Consider the following 24,044-nt stretch of genomic DNA (forward strand, 5'->3'; position numbering starts at 1 on the left):
CGCCACTGCTGCTCTGGCCAGAGCTAGGATGAGGAAGAAGGAACTGTGGGTGAAATACTATCAGAAGAAGAAGACGGAAGGATGGTGCGGAATCGAGGGAGGGCTACTCATGGCAGGATGAAAAAAGAAAATGATGGAGACTGTTGGGGAACGTAGTAATTTCAAAAAAATTCCTACGCACACGCAAGATCATGGTGATGGCATAGCAACGAGAGGGGAGAGTGATGTCCACGTACCCTCGTAGACCGTAAGCGGAACCGTTATGACAACGCGGTTGATGTAGTCGTACGTCTTCACGATCCGACCGATCCAAGCACCGAACGTACGACACCTCCGAGTTCAGCACACGTTCAGCTCGATGACGATCCCCGGGCTCCGATCCAGCAAAGCTTCGGGGATGAGTTCCGTCAGCACGACGGCGTGGTGACGATGATGATGTTCTACCGGCGCAGGGCTTCGCCTAAACTCCACGACGATATGACCGAGGTGGAATATGGTGGAGGGGGGCACCGCACACGGCTAAGGAACAATCCGTAGATCAACTTGTGTGTTCCAGGGTGCCCCCCTGCCCCCGTATATAAAGGAGCAAGGGGGGGAGGCCGGCCGGCCCTAGAGGGCGCGCCAGGAGGAGGAGTCCTCCTCCTAGTAGGAGTAGGACTCCCCCTTTCCTACTCCTACTAGGAGGGGAAAGGAAGGGGGAGGGGGGGAAGGAAAGAGGGGGCGCCCCCCCTCCTAGTCCAATTCGGACCAGAGGGAGAGGGGGCGCGCGGCCCACCCTGGCCGCCCCTCTCTCTTTCCACTAAGGCCCATGTGGCCCATTATCTCTCCCGAGGGGGATTCCGGTAACCCTCCGGCACTCCGGTTTTCTCCGAAAACATCCGGAACACTTCCGGTGTCCGAATATAGTCGTCCAATATATCAATCTTTATGTCTCGACCATTTCGAGACTCCTCGTCATGTCCGTGATCACATCCGGGACTCCGAACAAACTTCGGTACATCAAAACTTATAAACGCATAATAAAACTGTCATCGTAACGTTAAGCGCGCGGACCCTACGGGTTCTAGAACTATGTAGACATGACCTAGAACTATTCTCGGTCAATAACCAATAGCGGAACCTGGATGCCCATATTGGTTCCTACATATTCTACGAAGATCTTTATCGGTCAAACCGCATAACAACATACGTTGTTCCCTTTGTCATCGGTATGTTACTTGCCCAAGATTTGATCGTCGGTATCCAATACCTAGTTCAATCTCGTTACCGGCAAGTCTCTTTACTCGTTACGTAATGCATCATTCCGTAACTAACTCATTAGCTACATTGCTTGCAAGGCTTATAGTGATGTGCATTACCGAGAGGGCCCAGAGATACCTCTCCGACAATTGGAGTGACAAAACCTAATCTCGAAATACGCCAACTCAACATGTACCTTTGGAGACACCTGTAGTACTCCTTTATAGTCACCCAGTTATGTTGTGACGTTTGGTAGCACCCAAAGTGTTCCTCCGTTAAACGGGAGTTGCATAATCTCATAGTTACAGGAACATGTATAAGTCATGAAGAAAGCAATAGCAATATACTAAATGATCAAGTGCTAGGCTAACGGAAATGGGTCATGTCAATCACATCATTCTCCTAATGATGTGATCCCGTTAATCAAATGACAACTCATGTCTATGTTTAGGAAATTTAACCATCTTTGATTAACGAGCTAGTCAAGTAGAGGCATACTAGTGACACTATGTTTGTTTATGTATTCACACATGTATTATGTTTCCGGTTAATACAATTCTAGCATGAATAATAAACATTTATCATGATATAAGGAAATAAATAATAATTTTATTATTGCCTCTAGGGCATATTTCCTTCAGAGACCAGTTCCAAGCCTCCCTGAGTTTCTGCATTAGCCTTTTAATTCTCTTGTCAGTAGACATTTGAGTAGCTGGAAAAGTGTATGAGGTTGTTGCAGAGTCATGATGGATTTTATGCCGGAGAGTGCTAAAAAACTCTCCCGCGGGCTGTAATGAGATTAGTTCTGTGGTTTCATTTTAAGTAATGGAACCGGGGCAGGAGCCCTTTTTCTCTAAAAAAAGTTTTTCTAAAAAAAAAAGAGTACCCACTAATGAGCAAATCAACGAGCGACACCTATTTAAAAAAATCCAGCGGCAGACAACTTTTTTTTTTTTGACAACTACTCCTGCTTGATTTTTTTTTGAGACGACTCCTGGTTGATAAACCAACGAGCGACACAGCGAACCAAAAAGGAGTCATCGCGTTAAACTGGGCTGGGCCGCTCTATTTTCCAATAAAGAGTAGCTCCTCGGCCTTCCCCTCCCTGTGCGCACACAACTCCACCGGCCTTCCCCTCCCCCTCCCCCATTCCTCCGGCGGGAATTGTCCCGCACTTTCGGACGAGCACCTCGGAGACCCCCGCCCCGAGCGCCTCCCTCCAGCCGCATTCCGATCTTTCGAAGGCTCTAGGGTTTCGCATAAGCAAACCTGGTCCTAGATCTCGCGCTCCGTCTGTCTCCGGATCCCAGGTGACATCTCGTTCTAAACCCTAGTAATCTTGTCTGTCCTGCCCCGTGAATTCGATGGATTTTCTTTGATTTTCTGGCAGTGATGTCCTCCTCCGGAGACCCTAGGAAGCTGGACAGCCAGGCGCTACTGGAGAAGCAGAATGCCTCCGCAAAACAAATCCAGGTAAATTAGTTGAGCGGGCTTACAAGTCTCTGGGTTTCGGTTCGTTGTTAGACCGCCCCCAATTTCGCTTGGTGAAAGTTGTTTCCTGAATGGTTTCCAAAAACTATTAAACTGCAGAGATACTTAAGAGGAAGTATGCTACGGCATTAAAACGCTCTGAATTTCGGGATAAATTTTGTTAGACTTTTGAGGGATTTCGTCAAAACGTGGACTGGTATGAATTGCCAAAGCATATTTTTTTTTTCTTGTAGTGGAGCTCATAAAATCATGCTATTGCCACTATCAGGAAATTACATGGAGAGGCTGCTGATTTTTTTGGTCAATTATTCTTCTTCTTTGATGCAAAGCTAGACGATGATGTCGACATACTTTGTCAAGTATGTGGCATGCTTCTACAGTATGTTAAATGTGATGGTAAGCATCATGCGATAATATCCTGTTACCCTAAGCACTTTTAGATAGCTCTAGATATTACATAGTACTCCCTCTGTAAACTAATATAAGAGTGTTTAGATCACTACTTTAGTATTCTATAAACGCTCTTATATTAGTTTACGGAGGGAGTACAATATTTGTCACAACTTCTTATTTGCTATTTGTTCTCATTTTCTTTTGTAGCAGGAGGTCTTGTCAGTCTTTTTGCAACCGTGGATTACTCTGAAGTGGGACCTTCAGTGATCATCAGAGTGAGGAAATTTTTACACATGTGTATTGATGCTCTCTATGTCAAGAGGTGAGTCATTCAGTTACAGCCATAATGAATCTCATTAACAAGTACTTCTATACATGATAAATGAACAATATTGCCTTTGACTTGTTTATTGCATTTTGACAGGTTTCAGTTGGTTAACCAACCTGAGGCATCATCAGAGAGTGATCTCATGCCTTTTGTCCAATTACTTAGAACAGCGATATGCTTACTGAGTCACAAGCTTCCATGGAACTGTGAAGTAATTGGATATCTCCATCAGAAAAAGGTCTTCTGCTTATTTCGGGAGATCATCATGGTTGTCGTGGTATGTTTGTGTTTCTTATGGTTCTGCCTTTGTTTTTAATTACCAACGATAAGTCTGCTTTCAACTGGCTATGAATAATTGCTAGTTGTGCCCCCTTAATAATTGCTAGCCTGTGCCAAACTCATGTGAACATTGGGAAACAATGCATACAATACAATAAAATTCATTAATTTATAGAAGTCATGGATGGAAGTCTTATTGCTGGTATGAGGTTCCTGTCTCCCAGGTGTTATGCCTTCATTCTTTACAATACACAGCTTCTGTTCTAAGAATTACATAGCCATATGTTGAATTTCTGACCAAACACCCTATGTGTACAAGAGTTCATATGTGCATTGGTAGTGTTTATATATTCACATAACCATTTGGCAGCAGGGACTGTAGAACATGTTATTCTATGCTCTGCCCTCTTGCTGCACTGCTCTCATGCCTTAGCGTACAGATGTGGTCTCCAGGGCTTTACGCTCGATCATAAATACCATGTGATTACTAAATCCAGCCGCCCGCTGCTACTGCTAGACCATACGAAACAGATACAGTTCCAATAATAAATTCTGCAGTACCCATGCACTACGATCATGTATGCATGGAACGTCTTACAATCATGTTCATGTTCACAAGCCTTCACGATTTTAAAAGCAAGCTCTTATAATATGTTGCAAGCATATTTACGATCCTCTCTACAAGCTTCTATGACCCTGTACACAAGCTTTTACAATCTTAAGCAATGGCTACATTCTTGTTGAGTAATGTTATGTCTACTAGCATTTATGGTTTTATATCAGGCATTTACAATAGAACAGTGAACTCCAACTATGCACCAAAGGACATAATAGAGTATATGATCTGATAGAAGCTTTTACGATCAAAGAGTGAAACGTGTCCTGCACTATTCTGGCCGGAGTGCAGGACTCTCTAGCAGAATAGCATGGCCCTATGTAATGCAAACACACTTAGTTTTCTTGTGATCTAATCGGGTGTCATACATTTCGACTCCATGGTCTACCTCAATGTTTGGCCCAATAGGCTGGAGCTTAACAGCAGGATGTTCCTGGGGGGTGGGCAACTGGGCATGAACCTCCTGTCTATGGCAAATGACCTTAAGGCAGAGGCAGAGAGATGTTGGCAGGCTTTCAAACTGCTACAAGCAGTAGCTAGCGTGTGTTGTCTGTATTAACTGTTGTTTATTCTTTGATGTTGGCACTTGCTGCCTGATTATCTATTTGCTTCTCCTCTTCATGAAAAGATGTGCAAACACTTGTTTGCATGCTCTCTAAAAAACTCCATGATAACATATATTGACTTTGTTTTGATAGGCATTTGTTGGTAGGTAATGTGGGAGTTTATTATATACTGTCTGGTGCAGCCAATCCGTGCTGGTTTATTTCTGTCGTTCAGTTATTTGGAATTTATCACGACAGTTGTATTAAATATTTGATGATCTATTTTATGATTTTTTAATGGTTCTGATCGTTTTTCAGCAAAATGAACGGCAATTGAAGCATCGTGATTTTCTGTCTGCACTTTATGAAGTTCTTGCACTTGTTGCTTCACATGTTGGCAACCATCCATGTTCTTGTGTACTTTTGGATCCAAAATGGAGCTTTTCCTCGCAGATTCTTACCATTCCTTTTCTATGTCATCGGTTGCCAGAGTTTATGAAGGTGAGTGTTCTCCTTAATACCTTGTTTCATAATTTATTTCTCAAAACAGTTTGATGATACGTGAACATGGAAATTTCGGAGTGTTAAATATGAGCTATTATTATTTCTGCATTATAAACTTCCATTTATACGAGTTTTTTGAGTGGTTGTATCTTGTATTAGCCATGCAGTGATTCTACATTGGATTGTTTTTCATTTCAGGTTTTATCTGCTGATGAATTCAAAACAGAGTATATGTATCAGATAGCTTGCGCTGACGTTCTTCCAAACGACACATTGGCTAACCATCCTGGACAAGCATATGTACTTTCAAATGTACTTGACATTGCGACTTTGATTTTCTCTGAATCAGGCTTCGATTCTGACAGAGTAGGTGTTCTGCTTCTGCCTTTCAGGTTACTGCAACATTTCAGTTGTTTCTATTTGTAAAAAGTAAGGCAGAATTGCATATTAGGAAAAGGCAATTAGCTCCCTGTACTCTGAAAATCATGTTAGGCATATTTTTTTTTTTCAAATTTTGAGCTGAGGTGGAAAGGTTAAGTTGGTGCTAAGCCTATTTGATCTAATACCAGCTGCTTTGCACACAGCAAACACCCTGCCAATGGGCATTCTGGTGATCAATCATGAATTCATGATAATGATTATGGTACAATTTTACGTTACTAGTTTAATGAAAGGGTCAGTTGGTTCTAATTGATCCATACCAACTGCAAACACTGCAGTGATTATTGTACACAGCAAACACTCTGCTAGTTTATCGTCATTCTTTAGTGATCATCACAATAATGGTTATGGTATATCTGTACGTGAAGTTACAAATAGTATATGTTACAGTCATCTTTTCAACTGTTTATATGTCAATAAAATGTGTAGCAAGCTGTAACCCCTTTCATGTCACAACTTAGCCCGCAGAATTAATATTTTTATGAAAACTTTCATGGAAGATATATTTTGTTTCTTACATATCCTGCTCAATCAGGAATCTTTCCCGATCTGATCTGTTCATTCTCGTCAATTCTTTCTTGGGAATCACATTTTCTTCACTTATATTGTCTGAACAGAGAGGCAGAAACCAGTAATATATGTCAAGTGGTTCCCAACAATGTGTTTTCTTCTTGTGATTCATTAAAACATAGGAATGTTTTGTTATATGATCATATTTCCACTTATGTAATAGCTATTTTTTTTCATTTCCTTATGGATGCCCATTTAATCTTAATTGAAGATACTGAAGTCAGGTTTTATTACAGTGAGTCATGTATATTTTTTTGCTTATGCTCTTTCCAAACCAGGCAGCTGGAATCATTAATTTTTGTACCTCATTGCTTGATGCGTTCCCAAAAATTGCATCATCTATTCAAAGTAAGTCCCTTTCCACTAAATCAGAGCAGCCTTTTCATCTCTTGGAAATATGGCTTACTACTCCCTCTGTAAAGAAATATAAGACCATTTAGATCACTACTTTAGTGATCTAAACAACCTTATATTTCTTTACAGAGGAATTAGTATTTATGTACTCCCTCCGTTCTATATTACTTGTCGTGGTTTTAGTTCAAATTTGAACTAAAACCACGACAAGTATTATGGAACGGAGGGAGTAACATTTTATGTTCCATATCTATGAGAGTTCTTCGTGATAATGATTAGTGATAAATGCTTCATGTTAGCTCTACTCGTGGAAAAGCACATCTTTTTTTATTTGTCAAGTTCACAGCTTATTGTAATTGTATTATTTCCTTTTTCCATCAATCGGGCGTTTCTAAATAGTATAAAAGAATCATATTGTAAGATAAATTTCAAAACGACTGTTCTGAAACAACCCACCTGAGTCGAATAGTAGACTTTATACGGGATTTGGGTGCCTCACCTGTTCCAGTTATTGCAAAATGATCATATCATTAGGTTAAAATGTTTAGCTGAGTATAAGGTCTGATTATGCAGATAGATGACACCATTTAATCTATTGATAATTCAATATAAAAAAGAAAGTATGATTAGGTAGTTCTGATCTGTCCTTTTATTAGTTAATCCGTCTTTTTCTAGTTCTGGCCTTTGATAATGATTACTTCTTAATTTTCAGGCTAAACAGTGAAAAAGACCTACATGCTTATGTATTAAATCTCCATTTTAACTTTAGTTGCTATATGAGTGACCTATCTAATTTCAAATTATTAATGGTAAAATGTATGCAAGGTGTTGCGAATTTGGCAAGTATAGATATTCTTTCTAAAATACTCCCTCCGTCCTAAAATAAGTGTCTCAACTTCAGTACAACTTTGTACTAACTTTAGTACAGAGTTGAGACACTTATTTATTACGTATTGATATCCTGTGTGCAGTACTGAAGACTGCAACTGGGATATTTTGCTAATCTTCTTGGAAAATTACGGCACACAACATAATGACATACTAGTTGACCCTCATATGCATAGATTATTGCATCTGAACATCTAGAACTTAGGTATTTTGGTCTCTTCCTTTGTATATTTTAGCATAGTCTGTACTATGTAACTCGTTTAGTATTGTTATGTCATCTCATGCACGAGTACATCTCCTTGTTTCGATGTAATCACATGGCATACTTACAAAACAGTCTCATTCATTCAATTAGGCTTGGCTCTTAGTGGGGCATGGGAGGACCTCCCCCAGGAAAACAGTCCTGTTGCCCAAACGTAGCTTTAGCTGATCTCTCAGGACTTATAAGACCAAATGTCTGATGTAGCTACAGATTTGTTCCTGCCGGTTACGCTTATTAAATATGTACAGGTACACATGTTGATGGTGCAATGCCCATTGAAGCTGATGATTTCAACCACCTTGATGTTGATCTGCAAAGACACATATTGACATCGGTTGAATGTTTGGTATGCTTATTTCTGAATAAGTTAGTAGCTTTAAGATGATTGCGGTTCATATTTTATTTCTTCTGTTTGACTCTAGTACATATCATGCATATAGGTGAATGGTGTACTTAGTGGTATATCGAGCACAGGTTCTTCTGATACAGCTGGCCCTTCAAGTGCTAAACTGCAATTAGTAGGACCTATCAGTGCTTTTCTTCATGGCATGTTAAGCACAGGTTTTGTTGAGGGGATTATGACTGTGTTGGTGTACAATACTGAAATTGTTCCTGCACTTTGGAACTATATAAAGAGCTGCTGCAAGAATGATAAACGGAAGTCTTTTCCTGAGCGGGATACTCCTAGCTGGCTACTACCTTTGTCCATTTTCTGCTCCATGTATAGGTAAAGTAACCTTTTCATAGTGTTGCAAACTGTTGCTGATTTGTGCTCTTCTGTCTAAGTAATTGAGATGCAAAACCCCCGTTATAAGAGTCAAGATATACCTTATCAATGCTTTTTATTTCTTTGTACCAGCCATATCTTAGAGTTGGTGGATATTGCGGAGTTCAGAGATTGTAAGAAACCTCTCTCTCTTTCTCTTGAGGAGTTGAAGTCTCTTGTTTCCATTTTGAAGGAGGTAAGCAGTAAATATGACAAATTTATGTATTCTGTTCAGTTTCCAGAAAAAACTACTTTATCAATTCATAATTTCTTAAAAACATTAGAGCTGCTGCAAAGTCTATGCTGATGTGCTGTTTTGTCTGGTGTCACTTTGACATGGTTCTAAGTTCTAACTTCAATCTGCAGGCTTTGTGGGAACTTCTGTGGACCATTCCTGTACAAACCTCTACTTTACAGACATCACCCACCCCAGGTAGTAAGACATTGTTGACTGAGAGTCTTAAGCACAGTGCTAGGACTGGACTATGTGAACTATTTACAAAGGTAAGTACTTTATACCAATCATAGTAAGGTTTTGCAAGTGGATGGATGGATCGATTGCTTCGCCCGTGTGAGCCCATGTGCGCGTATTGTTGTTCATGCATAGGCCCCCATGAGTTCGTCTCCATCAAAATTGCTTCTGAAACTGGGTCTCGCTTGGGATTGTGTGTTCATTCGCGTGTGTGAGTTATCACTTGTGGGAGTTCTGTGTTGTCCCTGTACGTCTGATGTATATAGGAAGCCGTCCAGGGCCCTAAGCAGTGCGCATGCCGTGCTCGTAGTGGCGTTGGTCACTCAACCGTTTTTTATCTGGTTGATTCATTCACCACAGGCCACACAAGGATGTGCTGGCTTCTGTTGTTCCAGGGAAATACTTCCTGTATGTGCACATTGTGCCATGCAAGTGTATGTATGTATCTCAGCCCTCCAGCTTGAGTTGTTGGGCTAACTAATTAATTACCCGGCCATTAGTCTGTTAATGCATCGACTCAGCTAACAACACATATCTGTATGCACACCTGAGAGCACTCCTTGTTGCACTTGTATAGTTCTATTTTGAATATAATGGTACAAATTATTGTAAATAAGTGCCCCCCCACCCACCCCAAACACACACACACCGAGTTGAGTTAGAGCGCGCCGTGGACAGTGTTGGACTCGGTATTAATTATAAGCTACTCCCTCTGTAAAGAAATATAAGAGCGTTTAGATCACTAGATCACTACAGTAGTGATCTAAACACTTATATTTCTTTACGGAGGGAATATTTTGGTTTCATGCATAGATAATTAACTTCTTCGCCACACTGTTTTGTTAAAGTGGTTGCTATGGTTATCATTTCATGCATACATAAACTAAAAAACTGAAATCCATATCTAATTGCAGTTGGAGGACTGGAATATCAGAAATTCATTTGTTGATGCTAGTGAGTTTTGTTCTAAAGAAGATTTTAGCGACGAATTTGTGCTTCAGGTAATGCATCTCTTTGTTGATAATCAAAATGGTTTTCAAAACCTATTTGTTCAACATTATGTACGTATCTTTCAGGCATCTATTGCGGGGACTCGTGAATCAGAAATTATAAGACTTGCTCCGTTGTTGGTGCCGTTTGACATTAGACTCAAAATTTTCAGTGTATGTTATTACTGATTTGCTGTGTAAATATTACAGAATAAGAGTTGTATACTCCCTCCATCTGGAATTACCTGTCGCTCAAATGGATGTATCTAGCATTGAAATACGTCTAGATACATCCATTTGAGCGACAATTTATTCCGGATGGAGTACTTCTTAAGACAATATCTTATGAATTTCGTTGTTCTGTGATCAGCAATATTTGGTATTCGATCAGGCACACATGGCCGACTTTAGACAAGTTCCTGCGCCTCGTACCTTAGAAATCAGAAGAAACCAATTACTGGAAGATGCTATTCACAATATAAGCCTTTTATCTGTAGAAGATCTTAAAGGAACGGTATGGTGATGATCTTTTTTCTCTTGTTCCTTTTACCACCTCTTATGGTAGTTGGTGCTATTCCACTAAGAAGTTAAGAAAACAAATTTGGATTAACAGACAAATTTATCTTCTTCTATTTCTCAATTTGTGGATATAATATGAGTTTGAACTTTTGTGGCATGATAAATGCATCATATATAATCATTTTTTTCTTGTAATTTTTACACTATGAGTAGTGGTAGATGTATCATCGCCTGCCTGCATTTTAATCTTTCAAGGACATTTTTGTAGATTCAAGTGGTTTTCTTTGATGAGCATGGCATGAGGGAAGCTGGAGTTGATGGTGGTGGTATTTTTCGTGATTTCATGAATACCACGACTAAGACTGCTTTCGATGCACGGGCTGGTTTGTTCATGGTATATACTCTTTTAATCTATTTCATTGTTTTAGTAGACATAACTAGAAGGGCTAGCATGCTTTGATCCGCTGCTAAATATTCGCAAGAATCCACTGCCCCATTTTTTGAGTATGTGCTATGCTGTCCTAGTCATTTGACGACATTAAAAACATATGTAAAAAGCAGCACAGTTATGAGTTACATCTTCCTCGGCTCTTATTCAGCAACTCTATGTGTCTTGCTAGCTGGTGGCCTCTATGCATCATTATGTGATGCATGCACAAAAGCATAGGTAATAGAGTGTGACCAGATGGGAGTTGGAGAAGAGCAGAGGACGCCCGGCCAACCCGTCAATGGATGGTTACCTTAATTTGATGCCGCGGAGGTATCTAAACAATCCAGAGAGGCCAGCGGGAGGCAGGGCAGATCGCAAGGTGGCATGGCCGTTGCTGTGCCAGAAGAGGCAATGAAGGCAGCGGTGACGTATAGTTAGAGGTAGCAGCAATCTGTGGGCGGGCATGGAGGAATAATAGAAGAACTTGCAAGGTATCAGCGAGTGAAGAAGGTGCCAGTGAGCAGGGAAAACGAAAGGGAAGCGGCGGGGGCACGGACTAGAGAGGTGGCAGCGACCTAGGGTTAGCCAGAGCGTCGGGGGTATGGGAGAGAGAGGTGGGTGAATGTGAGGAAGGTACCAGCCTAACAAATCACCTAGCTGGCAATGGCGGGTGATAGTTTACCTCCGGTTTTCCTTGCATGCAGAACAACCGTTTGATGCTTACCCTATGAGACTGGATTTTCTACTCTCGGGTGTACTACACCTGAGTTAGCAAAAACTTTCAAAAAAGTTTATCAAACGAGATCCAAAAAATCTGAAATTTTGCTACATCAAACTTTATCATATGTTTGAGGTTCTTGCCAAGTTTCATCGAAAAATAACATCCGAGGAGCTCTCACCGAAAAAAACAAAATCGCTGCTGAAAGTTTTGTGCACTGTTTGAGCAGTGATTTTGTTATTTTTTGGTGAGAGCTCCTCAGATGTTATTTTTAGATGAAATTTTGCAAGAACCTCACACATCTGATAATGTTTCATGTCCTAAAAGTTCAGATTTTTTGGACAATGTTTGATCACATTTTTTCAATCTTTTGCGGGTGTAGTACACCCGAGAGTTGCCACTACTTTCCGTTGCCCTATCTCTGCGCCAGGGAAGCTGCATGTCCCACTGACACTAATGGCCCAACCACGACAAGCAAGGGGATCAACCGTGAGCATCTTGTTTCTAGGGAGTTTAGCGGCTATAGGGATAATACTAATGCGTTCTTAGATAACATGCGTCTTATTAGTTTATAGTGATCAAGTAGGTAAAAAGCTGGTAGGAAAAAATACAGGGTGGTGCCTTACAATTTTTGTCCTATTTGTAGGAAACAGATGATCATTTATTATATCCAAACCCCGAGTCAATATCGACTGCTGGCGAACATCATCTTCAGAAGTTTCATTCTCTCGGAGTTCTACTCGGGAAGGTACTAGTCTTTGATCATATATCTTAGTTTAGTTAACTACTATCAGAAACTTGTATATATGACACTAAAATTGTCCTGTTTCTGCAAGTTATAATCATGTTATGCGGGTATTTTGATACGTAAAGTATGGGTGCGCCATACCTTGGATGTGGGTGCTGCTGTAATATGCCTCATATGCGACTGTAGGAAAGAAGTCAAGATATTACTGGCTCTTGGAATCACGAGATTTTATATTTTAGATGCAATAGCGTGTCATGTTACTTATCTAGAGGTTCAACAATCTTTTTACTTCGATGATTCTATCATCTATCTGTATAGGCTGAATGATGCATAGTTACCCGTTATGTGATTTCCCTGTGTCAATGGGCATGTCATAGTGTTTCTTTGGAGCTGTTTGCTTTGCATGTGCTTTTCCAACTGAATTATCTGGGCACTACCTGTTGATATTTTTATCCATGTTGAATTTCACATTTTAATCTGCATGTCTCATTGGGTGCTGCAAACATCTACTTAAATTTTGTTTTCCAGGCCATATATGAGAGGGTACCTGTTGACCTGTCATTTGCAATATTCTTTTTAAGGAAGTTGAAAGAGAAGTAACTCTCTCCCTCCCTACCCCTTCATTTTCTGGGAAGTAATTTTTCTTGCACAATTAGCAACAGACTGTTGGCTTAATTTTTTCCAATCACACAAGTTGTTTTGGTATGTAACTTGCGAATAAATAAATTGAATGTGTTCCAATGCTCATCAATTGACAAATCTGTGAGTATGTTCTGCTGTTCATAAACCATTATGTCACATGATATTATTCTTTCATTGTGCTATTTGTATTTTACTTTTGATGAAGTTATTATTTACATTTGTTTTTCCACAATGCACCAGGCCTACATTCTTTAATGATCTTTTCTCACTGGATCCAGTATATTATGACAATCTATGTGGTATGAAGAAGGTATTGTCTCTTTATAGCTTGATGAAATACCATAAGTATAGATCCAATCCACCCTTACGATTTTTCTTGCCATCTGATCTTTCTTTCCAATCTCAGAATCCGGGGCTTTGGTTGGATTTTCCAAACCTGCTTCCTGGTGTTGGAGAGATTGATGTTAACAATGATAATGTTATTACATATATGCATCTTCGTGCCAACGAGAAGTTAAATTTTCAGGTAATAAATTTTTTTGAGTTCCTTGTCATGAAATGTTCTGATTGTTAGACCTTTCAGCCTGAGCATTGATAGTTGTGGATGACACTAGGAGAGTTGGGACAATTTTCGTTGGTTTATTTCTCACACAATGCCATGCCAACCTGAGGGGTTGGGGATACATATTTATAGGCTGCTAGCCAGCCAAGGCATATGCTAAGATGCTGCTAAGATGCCAGTCTAAGATGCTAGTCTAAGATGCTAGTCTAAGATGCTAACTGACAGTCCTTGATGGTCAAGAACAGAACTCTATCCTAACAGCCAGTCCTTGATGGTCCAGGACTTTATCCTCCTAACTGCCACAAGGACCATGTGCTGCAGCCCCACAAGGACCCTAGTACACAGACTTATCCATCATTCTCCCCCTAAGTCTTGTGCGTCGTCTTGTGGGAGAGTTGAATCATCCCAATCCTGGAGCAAAGTTCGAGGAACTTGACCCTCCCAAGGGGCTTGGTGAGCAGGTCTGCGAGCTGATCCTTGGTGTTGATGTAGCTCGCCTCGATGCTCCCTTCTTCCACACAGCTGCGGATGAAGTGATACCTCAGTCGGATGTGCTTGCTCCGTTCGTGGAACACGGGGTTCTTTGCCAGGGCCAGGGCGGACTTGCTGTCCACCAGGAGCTGCACCGTTCTGGTGTCTTGAACGAGAAGATCACCAAGCAGTCGAGCAAGCCAGAGCGCCTGAGTACAGGCGGTGGAGGCCGATATGTACTCAGCCTCACAGCTGGACAGGGCCACCACCTGCTGCTTGACTGATTGCCAGCTCACGAGACACTTGCCGAGGAAGAGGAGGATCCCGCTCGTGCTCTTGCTGGTGTCGATGTCGCCGGCGTGGTCGCTGTCGCTGTACCTGACGAAGTGTGCCGCCCCAGGGCACCTAGGGTAATGGAGGCCGTGGTCGAGGGTCCCTGCTATGTAGCGGACGATCCTCTTCACTGCCTGCTGGTGTTCCGACGTTGGTCGCTCCATGAACCGACTGACATAGCCGACGGAGAATGCCAAGTCCGGCCGTGTGTGAGTGAGGTAGCGAAGGCTCCCCACAAGGCGTCGGTACTGCGTAGCATCCACTTCCTCCGTCGTGCTGTCGCGACTTAGTTTCAGCCTCTCCTCCATCGGAGTGAGAGCTGGATGGCAGTCGGTGAGCCCAGCTAGCTCAACGATGCGCTTGGCGTAGGCGGACTGTCGAAGCGCGATCCCGGAGTGGTCCTGGTGCACCTCAATCCCTAGATAGAAGGAGAGGAGCCCCAGGTCACTCATCTGGAACGTGGCCTTCATGTCTTCCTTGAACGCCGCCACCTCTGCATCTTTGGTGCCGGTGATCACCAGGTCGTCAACGTAGACGCCCACCAGCAGGGCATTTCCTCCACTCCCCCGTCGGTAGACGGCAGCCTCATGCGGGCTCTGCTCGAAACCCATCTTCTTCAGCGTGGAGTCCAGCTTGGCGTTCCACGCCCTGGGTGCCTGCCGAAGGCCATAGAGAGCCTTGCGCAGGCGGAGCACCTTGCCCTCCTGGCCGGGAATCGTAAACCCCGGTGGCTGATGCACGTAGACTTCCTCCTTCAAGTCGCCGTTGAGGAATGCCGACTTAACGTCCATGTGGTGAACACGCCAGCCCTCCTGGGCAGCCAGCGCAAGGAGAAGTCGCACGGACTCCATCCGTGCCACGGGAGCGAAAGCGTCGTCGAAGTCGACTCGTTCCTGCTGCAAGAAGCCTCGGGCCACCAAACGAGCCTTGTGCTTGATGATGGCGCCGGCTCCATCCCTCTTCAGCTTGAACACCCACTTAAGGGTGATTGCGCGGTGACCTCGAGGGAGATCAGCAAGCTCCCAGGTGCGGTTTTGCTCGACCGCATCCATCTCCAACTTCATCGCGGCGCGCCATGCCGCGTCTCTCTCGGCCTCTGCAAAGGACCGTGGTTCGCCGTCTTCACACACGAGCTGTAGCTGTGCCTCCAGGTCACGTGGCACCAGTCCTGGCACCGGCTGGTCGCCGAGCACATTATCCATCGTACGGTACCGCAGCGGTTCGCCTCCATACCATGCGTCGACCCGCTCCTCGTCGTGAGTGAGCGGGGAAGCGAACTTCATCGGGTTGTGCTCTGCGTGAGCTGGTGCTGATGAAGACGAGCCCGGAGTGGCGATTGCCGGGGCTGGAGTATGCGGCGTCGTCGGTTGTGGTGTCGTCGGTGTAGCAGGCGCCGGAGTCGATGTAGTTTTGGGGGCCGGGGTAGACGTGCCCGGTGAAGAGGAGCTGCTTGCTCCCCCAGCTTCCTTGAAGTGAGCGTACTCGACAATGAAGTCGTCATACGTCGGCGTCGAGCCGTCATCCACCGCCTTGTCCCATTGCCACCCTCGCCCTTCGTTGAACACGACGTCTCGCGCTGTGCGCACACGTTGTGTCTTTGGGTCGAGGATGCGGTAGGCCTTTGAGCCCTCCGCGTAGCCGATGAAGACTCCCGGAGTGCTCCTGTCGTCGAGCTTGCCGATGTGGCCGAGCTCCTTGGCGAACGCAAGGCAGCCAAAGACCCGCAAATGAGAGACCGCCGGCTTCCGCCCATGCCAGGCCTCGTACGGAGTTCTGCCGTCGAGTGCCTTAGTAGGAGAGCGGTTGAGGATGTAGACGGCCGTTAGCACCGCCTCTCCCCAGAAGACAGCCGGCATCCCTCTCTGCTTGAGGAGAGCCCGAGCCATCCCCACAACCGTCTGGTTGCGCCGCTCGACGACGCCGTTTTGCTGCGGGCTGTACGGCGCGGAGTAGTGGCGCTGGATGCCCTCATCGGCGCAGTACGACGCGAATTCAGCCGCCGTGAACTCGCCGCCGTTGTCAGTGCGCAACACGCGCAATTTGCGGCCGCTCTCCGCCTCCACACCAATCTGCGCGCGCCTGATGGCGTCCGCCGCTTCTCCCTTACTGCCGAGGATCATCACCCACATGTAGCGGGAGAGATCGTCGACGAGCAGCAGGAAGTAGCGTCGACCTCCTGGTGTGGCTGGCGTCACCGGGCCGCACAGGTCTCCGTGCACGAGCTCCAGCTTCTCCTTAGCCCGAAAACTCGCCTGTTGGGGAAAGGGGAGTCGTCTCTGCTTTGTCAGTACGCAGATGTCGCAGAACTGCTCCACATGGTCGAGGCATGGCAGGCCTCGCACCATCTCCTTGGCACTTAGACGCTTCAGGGCCTCAAAGTGAAGGTGCCCAAAGCGCTCATGCCACTGCCACGCCTCGTCGTCTCGACGGACAGCAAGACAGACCGGTTGTGCCACCTGCACATCAAGGACGTAGAGTCGATTTTCACCTCTGGGCACCTTGGCGAGAAGGCGACGCTGGCGATCCCAGATGCGTAGGACCCCATGCTCAATCAGCACGCGTGAGCCGTTCTCATCCAGCTGTCCCAAGCTGATGATGGAATTCCTTAGCGCGGGGATGTAGTAGACACCGGTGAGCAGCCGGTGCTCTCCCATCTTGGTGGTGAAGATGACGGAGCCGACGCCCTTTATCTCCACAGCGGAGGCATCCCCGAACTTGACGGAGCCTCGCGCATCGGAGTTGAGCTCGGCGAAGAATTCCCTTCGACCGGTCATGTGGTGGGTGGCGCCGGTGTCGAGGCACCACCTCGTAGCCTTGTCCTTCTCGGAGCCATCGCCTAGAAGAGCGTGTGCTTTTGGCTCATCGAGGTGGATGAAAGCCTTTGCGACTGGAGTCGCCGAGGGTAGCTCAATGCTTGCATGTGCCATGAACAGAGCCGTCTCCTCCTCCTTCGCCTGTGCGACGTGAGCCTGGCCTTGTCGTGGTTGCCGACACTCATTGGCCCAATGGCCAAACCGGCCACAGTTGTGGCAACTGTTGTCTTGTGCCGGCCTGGGCTTGCCAGCGGCGCCGTCCTTGGCGCCTCCGCGGGCGTCACCTTCGGCACGTCCTTGTGCCCTGCCCGGGGGGCCTCTTCGCGCCTTACGCTGCTTGCCACGCTTGCGGCCGCCCGTCGAGGAGGAAGGCTCCCCCTTCTTCTTGTCACCAAGGCTGGGATCCCACTGCTCCCGAGTTAGGAGCAGCTTCCCGCCGGTGGTGACGGGCCCCGAGGGGGGCTGTGGCTCGTCGGTGTCGACGACCTTGAGTCGACCTATCGCCTCCTTGATCGTCATCGTGGAGAGGTCCAGCAACGACTCGATCGAGCGAGCCATCTGCTTGTACTTCTCGGGAATGCACCGAAAAAGCTTCTTGACAGCTCTCTCCTCGGTGTAGGTGGCATCGCCAAACTTCACCATCTTCTGCAGCAGAGTGTTGAGACGGAGAGCAAAGTCATCAACGTCCTCACCTGGCTTGAAGCCCAGGTTCTCCCACTCCTTACGAAGTGCCTGCAGGGTGGACTTGCGAGCACGGTCGCTGCCGATGGGTGCTGCGGCGATGGCGTCCCAAGCCTCCTTGGCAGTCCGCTTGTTGGAAAGCGAGAACTGCATCTCGGGCGGGACTGCGGCGATGAGGGCGTCCAGCGCCCGTCGATCCTCTAGGTGGTCGACGTTGCTGTCCTGGATTGCCTCCCACATGCGCCGCACCTGGAGCCTGAACTTCATGATCCCGGCCCACTCGACGTAGTTGGTTTTAGTGAGGGTAGGCCACCCAACACTGGAACCAACATCCCTGACCACAGTCCGGACCTCGTAGAGGCCGCGGTCCTGGTCGTTGCAGCCGCCGTCGCGGTGCGCGCCTCCACCTGGAGCGCGGGCGTGCTCGGCTGCCCACTGCGCCGTCCGCTCCTGCGCCACTTTGGCGCGATCTGCGTCGGCGCCGTCGTCCGCAGGCGCGGAGCTGCTGGAGCTGCCGGGGCTGCCGCGGAGTGCCTTGGCATCCGCCGTAGCCTCACGGGCTGCTTCTGCTGCTGCTGCTGCTGCTTCTACCTCCGCCCTGGCTGCTTCTACCTCCGCTCTGGCTGTTGCCAGCTCCGCTGCAGCCAGCCTCGACACTCTTGCCGCCGCAGCAGCCGCTGCTACAGCCGCTCGCTCACGCTCCTCTGCCACGGCGCGCTCGGCCTCTTGCCGGCGCCGCATGCTCGAGGTAGCCGTGTGCTGAGAGCGACCTGCAGACATGGCTCGCTGCAGGGGGGGCTGTTGCGTGAAGAGGAGGCTGATGAAGACGAGCTGCTGCTCGACAGTCCGGAGGGAGGAAGGTAACCAGAGGCAGACGGAGCAGCTGCTGCTACCGACTTGGGCTGCTCACAGGAAATGCTCAGGGTGTAGGTTAACTTGGCTCTGATACCACTTGTTAGACCTTTCAGCCTAAGCATTGATAGTTGTGGATGACACTAGGAGAGTTGGGACAATTTTCGTTGGTTTATTTCTCACACAATGCCATGCCAACCTGAGGGGTTGGGGATACATATTTATAGGCTGCTAGCCAGCCAAGGCATATGCTAAGATGCTGCTAAGATGCCAGTCTAAGATGCTAGTCTAAGATGCTAACTGACAGTCCTTGATGGTCAAGAACAGAACTCTATCCTAACAGCCAGTCCTTGATGGTCCAGGACTTTATCCTCCTAACTGCCACAAGGACCATGTGCTGCAGCCCCACAAGGACCCTAGTACACAGACTTATCCATCACTGATAAACAATGTCTTTTTATGGTAAACAGGCCTGTATTCAAACTGCACAGTTTTTGAGAGGTCTTCAACAATTGATACCTAAAAAATGGATCGATATGTTCAATGAACATGAATTTCAGGTATGTACTGGTTTATACAAGCTACTTCTTAGCAACACATTCGATATATTTCTAATTTTCTGATGTCCACTTGCCTTTTCTTTCTCATGTAGCTTCTCATATCTGGCCCTCCGTGCTTGAATTTAGAAGACTTGCTCTTGAACACGAAATATGGTGGGGAATATCATGAGGTATGAAGAAGCTTCATGACACTATTCGTGTTTACTCGTATTTAATACCAACCATCAATAGTCCATTTCGTTATTTGACATCTAAAAAATACTGTGTAAACACGAGTAGTGGATGAAGCCAAATACTGAGGGCAGGCCAGCGTCTGTGCCGGCGCCCGGTGCTTCGACCTGCCTGCTCCTGCAGGCAGGCGGAATTGTATACTGGGGGCGGAGCAGCTCTGATGCCGGTCAGTGCCGTGGCGGCGTGGTGGCCACAGCTGGCTACTATGATCTCAAAACCTATTTTTTAACCCAGCTTTAATTCCCATAATCCAAAGAACAACTTAATTAAAGCTGGCTACTATGATCTCAAAACCTATTTTTTTTTTGAGAAAACGCAAAGGACCTTTGCATTTCATTTCATGGAAAAGGTAGAACAATCCTCCTAGGAGGTGAGCAGTACATAGAAAAGCACAAAATCAGTGGACATCCCAGGTTGTGGGCAGAACAACCCGAAGCCCCTGGGCTCCTGCTTTAGCCCAACACCGGGCCTCGTCCTTGATCCTATCCACTAGTGATTCGATGGATGGCGTGGCATTCTCACGCGTTCCTGTGCTTCCATAGCATCCAGGGCACAAGAAGCGCGATGGATTTGAGGGCCTTTTGATGCGCCGGCGGCGCGAGCTCTTTTGCGCGCAGCCACCACTCCATGACCGTGTGCTCCTGATCGGGGATTTGGACCGGAATATGCAACCAATCAAGGACAATGTGCCAGGTCTGACGTGCAAAGGGGCAGGTCAGCAGCAGGTGCTGGATAGTTTCCAAGGCCTGGTCGCAAAGGAGGCATCGAGGGTGATCATGGATTTTGAGTCGCTCGACTAGTCGCGACTAGTCGACTAGTCGACGAGTCGCAGTTCCAGGGCCGACTCAGCCTCTCGACTCGACTCCTGGGATGAGTCGAGCGACTCGTGCGACTAGTCTTGACTAGTCGCGGTTTTTGGGTCGAACGACTCGAGGCAGCGCTGGATCAGGAGCACTCTCCCGCCGTCGTGCTGCTGCTGCTGCTGCTGCTGCTTCTGCGCCCCCGCTGCAGCGCTGGCCGCCGCTGTTGCTGCTGCTGAAGCTGCAGCGGCAAGAGGAGCGGGCTGGGAGGAGCGGTGGCAAGAGAGCTGCTGCGGGGGAGTTGAGATATCCATCGCTGGGAGGAGAAGTGGTGGACTGGTGGCAAGGGAGTGGCAGCAGAATGTGTGGCGGCTGTGGTGAGGGAGGAGGGAGTGTGGATGGTGGATTAGGTCATGGGAGGAGTATATAGCTACTAGATGGGCTTTTGGGCCACAGGGAAGTGCACAACTAGTGGCCCATCTCTCAGTTGGCCCTGGTTACTGCTGCTGGTGGTGTGCTCCTCCCCTCCTCCCCTGGTTGTTGCTGCTGCTGTGCACTTGTGCTCCTCCCCTGACTGCCTGCTGCTTAACTCACGTCGACTCGTCGCCATGTCGACTCGTCGACCGTGAGTCTAGACTAGTCACGACTAGTCTAGAGTCGCCCCCTCCGAGCGACCCGTCGACTCATCGACTCGAAAACATTGAGGGTGATGCTACAAGCCACGTCGTGCAAGCCTTTCTGCAGTCCAGCAGCGATCCTGGGCGGCAAGCCAATGGAATTTTTTTACCCGTGGTGGCGCCCAGCTCTTGTGACGCCCCCAATTTAATCGTACACTAAACATGCACGCAAATATGTACGATCAAGATCAGGGACTCACGGGAAGATATCACAGCACAACTCTAAAACATAAATAAGTCATACAAGCATCATAATACAAGCCAGGGGCCTCGAGGGGTCGAATACAAGTGCTCGATCATAGACGAGTCAGCGGAAGCAACAATATCTGAGTACAGACATAAGTTAAACAAGTTTGCCTTAAGAAGGCTAGCACAAACTGGGATACAGATCGAAAGAGGCGCAGGCCTCCTGCCTGGGATCCTCCTAAACTACTCCAGGTCGTCGTCAGCGGCCTGCACGTAGTAGTAGGCACCTCCAGTGTAGTAGGAATCATCGTCGACGGTGGCGTCTGGCTCCAGGGCTCCAACATCTGGTTGCGACAACCAGGTAGAAGGGAAGGGGGAAAAAGAGGGAGAAAAGCAACCGTGAGTACTCATCCAAAGTACTCGCAAGCAAGGAGCTACTCTATATATGCATGGGTATATGTGTAAGGAGGCCATATCAGTGGACTGAACTGCAGAATGCCAGAATAAGAGGGTGATAGCTAATCCTGTCGAAGACTACGCTTCTGGCAGCCTTCGTCTTGCAGCATGTAGAAGAGAGTAGATTGAAGTCCTCCAAGTAGCATCTCTAAGTAGCATCTCCAAGTAGCATCTCCAGTAGCATCTCCAGTGGCATCGCATAGCATAATCCTACCCGGCAATCCTCTCCTCGTCGCCCTGCGGAAAAGCGATCACCGGGTTGTCTGTGGAACTTGGAAGGGTGTGTTTTATTAAGTATCCGGTTCTAGTTGTCATAAGGTCAAGGTACAACTCCAAGTCGTCCTGTTACCGAAGATCACGGCTATTCGAATAGATTAACTTCCCTGCAGGGGTGCACCACATAACCCAACACGCTTGATCCCATTTGGCCGGACACACTTTCCTGGGTCATGCCCGGCCGCGGAAGATCAACACGTCGCAGCCCCACCTAGGCACAACAGAGAGGCCAGCACGCCGGTCTAAACCTAAGCGCACAGGGGTCTGGGCCCATCGCCCATAGCACACCTGCATGTTGCGAGGGCGGCCGAAAGCAGACCTAGCCTAGTGGCGTTCCAGTCCAATTCGGCGCGCGCCGCTCCGTCGCTGACGTCTGAAGTGCTTCGGCTGATACCACGACGTCGGGATACCCATAACTACTCCCACGTAGATGGTTAGTGCGTATAGGCTCGTAGCCAGACTCAGATCAAATACCAAGATCTCGTTAAGCGTGTTAAGTGTCCGCGAACGCCGAACAGGGCCAGGCCCACCTGTCTCCTAGGTGGTCTCAACCTGCCCTGTTGCTCCGCCACAAAGTAACAGTCGAGGGCCGTCGGGAACCCAGGCCCACCTCTACCGGGGTGGAGCCACCTGTCCTTTCAGCCCCCTCGTCAGAATCACTTGCGGGTACTCAATGAGCTGACCCGACTTTAGTCACCATCTGTATAGTATGTATGTATGTATAGTATATACCCGTGATCACCTCCCAAGTGATCACGGCCCGATAGTATAGCAAGGCAGACTGACAAGAATGTAGGGCCAATGATGATAAACTAGCATCCTATACTAAGCATTTAGGATTGCGGGTAAGGTATCAATGACTGTAGCAGCAATGACAGGCTATGCAGCAGAATAGGATTAACGGAAAGCAGTAACATGCTACGCTACTCTAATGCAAGCAGTATAGAGAAGAGTAGGCGATATCTGGTGATCAAGGGGGGGGCTTGCCTGGTTGCTCTGGCAAGAGAAAGGGGTTGTCAACTCCGTAGTCAAACTGGTCAGCAGCAGCGTCGGTCTCGTAGTCTACCGGAGAGAAGAGGGGGAAGAAATAATGAATACAGAGAAAACAAAGCATCACAAAATATAACAAGGCAATACGCGGTGTTCGGTGTGCCCTAACGCGGTAGTAGGTGATACCGGTGAAGGGGGGAAAACATCCGGGAAAGTATTCCCGGTGTTTCGTGTTTTCGGGCAGAGGAGCCGGAGGGGGAAAGTTGCGAGTTCGATAGGTTAGGGGTGTGTGGCGGACGAACGGGTTGCGTATCCGGATTCGTCTCGTCGTTCTGAGCAACTTTCATGTTGAAAATATTTTAATCCGAGTTACGGATTAAAAGATATGATTTTTAAAAGATTTTAACAATTTTGGAATTTAATTATTTAATTAATTAATTCGAAAAATGTATTTATGACGTCAGCATGATGTCATGCTGACGTCAGCAGTCAACAGGGGTTGACTGAGTCAACCCTGACATGTGGGTCCCGTTCGTCAGTGACTGTTAACTAATTACCCTAGTTTAGTTTAATTAACAGTAGTTAATTAGGTTAATTAGCCATTAGGTTAATTAATCAGGATTAATTAAATTAATTATTTACTTAATTAATTAATTAATTAATGTTTTATTTATTTTAGTTATTATTCATTTATTTATTTAATACATTTATTTATTTTATTTTATTTTATTTTATTTTATTTTATTTATTTATTTTTAAACGTTATGGGGTGGGGCCCCCTAGTCAGTGGCCCGGGGGGGCGGGCTAGCGGGCACAGGGCGGTGCGGGTTCGGGCGCAACCCGCACCCGTTCGTTCGGGCGCACGCCCAGGAGGGTGGGCGGAGCCGGCAGGGCGAGGGGAGCAGGAAAGGCCGGTGGCCACGGCGAGGCGCCGGCCACGGCAGGGCGAGGGGAGCAGGGGC

The 24,044-nt window shown here is 46.8% G+C and overlaps 1 protein-coding gene across 4 annotated transcripts in view; it reads left to right on the top strand.

Annotated features, from left to right (window-relative positions):
• The first annotated feature begins 2,328 nt into the window (after nucleotides 1-2,328).
• Nucleotides 2,329-24,044, top strand: part of LOC119337621 (E3 ubiquitin-protein ligase UPL6-like) — a 33,338-nt gene continuing 11,622 nt past the window's right edge. Inside the window, exons 1-23 of one of the 4 annotated variants that reach the window (XM_037609789.1) lie at nucleotides 2,330-2,549; nucleotides 2,630-2,712; nucleotides 2,830-2,926; nucleotides 2,999-3,126; nucleotides 3,331-3,445; nucleotides 3,548-3,728; nucleotides 5,210-5,392; nucleotides 5,594-5,761; nucleotides 6,685-6,754; nucleotides 8,159-8,256; nucleotides 8,351-8,637; nucleotides 8,770-8,872; nucleotides 9,043-9,180; nucleotides 10,063-10,149; nucleotides 10,225-10,311; nucleotides 10,508-10,651; nucleotides 10,925-11,050; nucleotides 12,451-12,552; nucleotides 13,081-13,148; nucleotides 13,435-13,504; nucleotides 13,601-13,720; nucleotides 19,377-19,466; nucleotides 19,559-19,636. In XM_037609789.1, the coding sequence (XP_037465686.1) occupies nucleotides 3,099-3,126; nucleotides 3,331-3,445; nucleotides 3,548-3,728; nucleotides 5,210-5,392; nucleotides 5,594-5,761; nucleotides 6,685-6,754; nucleotides 8,159-8,256; nucleotides 8,351-8,637; nucleotides 8,770-8,872; nucleotides 9,043-9,180; nucleotides 10,063-10,149; nucleotides 10,225-10,311; nucleotides 10,508-10,651; nucleotides 10,925-11,050; nucleotides 12,451-12,552; nucleotides 13,081-13,148; nucleotides 13,435-13,504; nucleotides 13,601-13,720; nucleotides 19,377-19,466; nucleotides 19,559-19,636 (2,343 nt within the window). In that variant the 5' untranslated portion in view covers nucleotides 2,330-2,549; nucleotides 2,630-2,712; nucleotides 2,830-2,926; nucleotides 2,999-3,098. Of the gene's footprint in view, nucleotides 2,550-2,629; nucleotides 2,713-2,829; nucleotides 2,927-2,998; nucleotides 3,127-3,330; nucleotides 3,446-3,547; nucleotides 3,729-5,209; nucleotides 5,393-5,593; nucleotides 5,762-6,684; nucleotides 6,755-8,158; nucleotides 8,257-8,350; nucleotides 8,638-8,769; nucleotides 8,873-9,042; nucleotides 9,181-10,062; nucleotides 10,150-10,224; nucleotides 10,312-10,507; nucleotides 10,652-10,924; nucleotides 11,051-12,450; nucleotides 12,553-13,080; nucleotides 13,149-13,434; nucleotides 13,505-13,600; nucleotides 13,721-19,376; nucleotides 19,467-19,558; nucleotides 19,637-24,044 lie in introns of all 4 variants that reach the window. The other 3 variants (XM_037609787.1, XM_037609788.1, XM_037609790.1) reach the window with 3 other exon arrangements.

Source organism: Triticum dicoccoides, chromosome 7B (genome assembly GCF_002162155.2).
Source record: "Triticum dicoccoides isolate Atlit2015 ecotype Zavitan chromosome 7B, WEW_v2.0, whole genome shotgun sequence".
NCBI classification, from domain to species: domain Eukaryota; kingdom Viridiplantae; phylum Streptophyta; class Magnoliopsida; order Poales; family Poaceae; genus Triticum; species Triticum dicoccoides.